Raw genomic sequence first — 2500 nt, forward strand, 5'->3', positions numbered from 1 at the left:
GAACAAGAGGACACGTGGGGAGTCTCTACTCCTTGATACTCCTAGACAAGAGAGTCTGCTTTGGGGGCGACAGTCACTAGGAAAGGAGGGGCGTCTGTACTCCTGGTGCCGCTGAGGCACTGGGCGGTGTGGCTCCATGACCCCAAGCAGCGTGGCCCGAGGTGGCGTGGCCCCGAGGTGGCGTGGCCCCGAGGCAGCGTGGCCCCGAGGCAGCGTGGCCCCAAGGCGGCAGCCCTATGGCCCTGAGGTGGCGTGACCCCATAGCCCCCAGGTGGTGTGGCCCCAGGCGGCATGGCCCTGAGGCGGCGTGGCCCTGAGGCACGTGGCCCCGTGGCCCCCAGGTGGCGTGGCCCTGAGGCGCGTGTCCCCATGGCCCCCAGGTGGCGTGGCCCTAAGGCGCGTGGCCCTGAGGCGGCAGCCCTATGGCCCTGAGGTGGCGTGGCCCCAAGCAGTGTGGCCCCGAGGCGGCAGCCCTATGGCCCTGAGGTGGCGTGGCCCCAAGCAGCGTGGCCCCGAGGCGGCCAGCCCTATGGCCCTGAGGCGCGTGTCCCCATGGCCCCCAGGTGGCATGGCCCCGTGCCCCCCAGGTGGCGTGGCCCTGAGGCGCGTGGCCCCATGGCCCCCAGGTGGCGTGGCCCCCTCAAGGCCCAGCTCATGAATTTGCCCATCCTTTGCTAGTGCTTCGGCCTATCCCTTTCCATATGATGACCATGAAGAGGTCTGCCGTGTGTCTGGTAATACAATATCAATACACCAATCATGCTGCCCAGATGCCAACATGCCTGGTATGCTACAGCCACTTTATAGAGCTAGACAAGATAACCAGACAGCCACTGTGGACAGACCAAAGCTCCAGAATGCCAAAGGAAATACAGACCAGAAAGAGAAAGGAATGGGGGGGTGCCTTGGGGTGCCAGAGAGCCCCACAGTGGGACAAAGAAGGAACCAGACGATTATTTGAAACTGGTCAAAACCCAGGCTGAGATCCCCGAACAAAGGCAGTACGTCAGGCACCAGAACCCTTGGCCAGAGTTGTGGAATGTTCAGGGAGTGGGAGGACTCCCGGCCTGCACAGACAGCCAGGAAACAGTCTGCTGGGCGGCAACGAGGACTCCATCAGCCTCTCCTACCACAAGCACCAAATGGGCCCAGGACGAAACGAGGCCAAACGAGGCTGAGGCCAAAGAGCTTTGCTGTTAGGGTTGGGGCTGAGCTGGATGTTGGAGGGGGAGTTCGGGATCCGTTGTGAAGAGCGAAGGGGAGGAGCCCTCAGAGAAGAGGCAGCGATGAGTGTCGGGGCTCTGGGCTATGTCTGGCCTGCAGGAACCCCAAAAGTTTTGGCAGGAACAACCGGCCCCATTGATAGGAGAAAGAAAGCTGGCCTGGGAACACCTGGGCAGCAAATGTTTGGGGCAACTGAGTGGCGCAGTGGATAGCGGGTCAAGCCTGGAGTCAAGGCCCGAGTTCCAATCTGGCCTCAGACACAAGCTGCGTGCCTCAGTTTACTGATTTATACATCGGGGTCACGAGAGCGCCGACCTCCCAGGGTTATCGCGAGGACAAGATGGCATCCATAAAGCCCGGGGCCCGGGCCCGGCACGCAGTAGGTGCTGTCTAGCGATCAGCGTTCACATTGCGATCATTGCTAACCTGGCTTTCCGTGCCTCAGGCTCCGGAGGCTGGCACGGCCGGGCACCAGGGCCCCTAAGTCTGCTGGGAGGAGGGGGCGGCCCAGGAGCCCCACAAACGCCCGCCTCGGGGCCTTCTTTTGGCAGAGAGCTCTTGGACTGCTACCTGGAGGCTGCCAAGATAGGCCCTGCGGCCCGCTTCTGCACCAAGGCCGCCCCCTTTATCAGGCAGCACGCCCCGAAGAGATACAAGCAGATCTTCTCCATGATGGTGAGGAGGCCCCGGAAGGCCGGCCGGCTTGGCGCCTGCTGCCGAGTTCAGCCAGTCAGGGAGGCCACAGGAGGCTCGGGGGGAGGGGCCGGGCAGGCTGGCCGCCAGCCTTCCGGCCAAGCTTCCAATGGCCACCAGGAGCGTTTCTGTGGCCCCTCCTGGACGCCAGCCACGGCGGGGGGGGGGGGCCCAGAGACAGCCAGCGGCCTCTCCAAGGGGGCAGCCCTGCGTGTCCGGCCCCGGGCAGCTCGGGCTTTCCCTTGGAGGGGCGCCAAGAGTCCGGGTCAGTGCGAGCTGGTGGGAGTGCAGGGACCAGAGGGGGTGGCGACCCCTTCCCCCGACGAGCTCTGGGGGGGCTCCTGGAGGAGTGGGCAGCGGGGTGGCACCTTGGCACGCCCAGGGCAGGAGCAGAAGGGCACGATGTGCCGGGACCCTCGCACGGGCTCAAGAGCTCCATCCCCCGGGGAGGGGGCACCTGGGGGGGCACCGAAGCGCCACGGCCGGGCTTTTGTAGGTGCACCACAGGCTCCTGGAGGTGTGGAAGCTCAGGGAGGAAATTAAGGGCTCCGTCTGCCTGGGCGTCCTCTTTAACATCAACATG

General features: G+C 64.6%; 1 protein-coding gene across 1 annotated transcript in view; it reads left to right on the forward strand.

The window, feature by feature from the left end:
- Positions 1 to 1511: 1511 nt before the first annotated feature.
- The window catches only part of CFAP46 (cilia and flagella associated protein 46), a 148665-nt gene continuing 147676 nt past the window's right edge, over positions 1512 to 2500 (forward strand). The window contains exons 1-2 of the mRNA XM_056794816.1: positions 1512 to 1899; positions 2414 to 2500. The exon at positions 2414 to 2500 is cut by the window's right edge and continues 8 nt beyond it. Of these exons, the coding sequence (XP_056650794.1) occupies positions 1894 to 1899; positions 2414 to 2500 (93 nt within the window). The 5' untranslated portion in view covers positions 1512 to 1893. The remainder of the gene's footprint in view (positions 1900 to 2413) is intronic.

Source organism: Monodelphis domestica, chromosome 1, assembly GCF_027887165.1.
Source record: "Monodelphis domestica isolate mMonDom1 chromosome 1, mMonDom1.pri, whole genome shotgun sequence".
NCBI classification, from domain to species: domain Eukaryota; kingdom Metazoa; phylum Chordata; class Mammalia; order Didelphimorphia; family Didelphidae; genus Monodelphis; species Monodelphis domestica.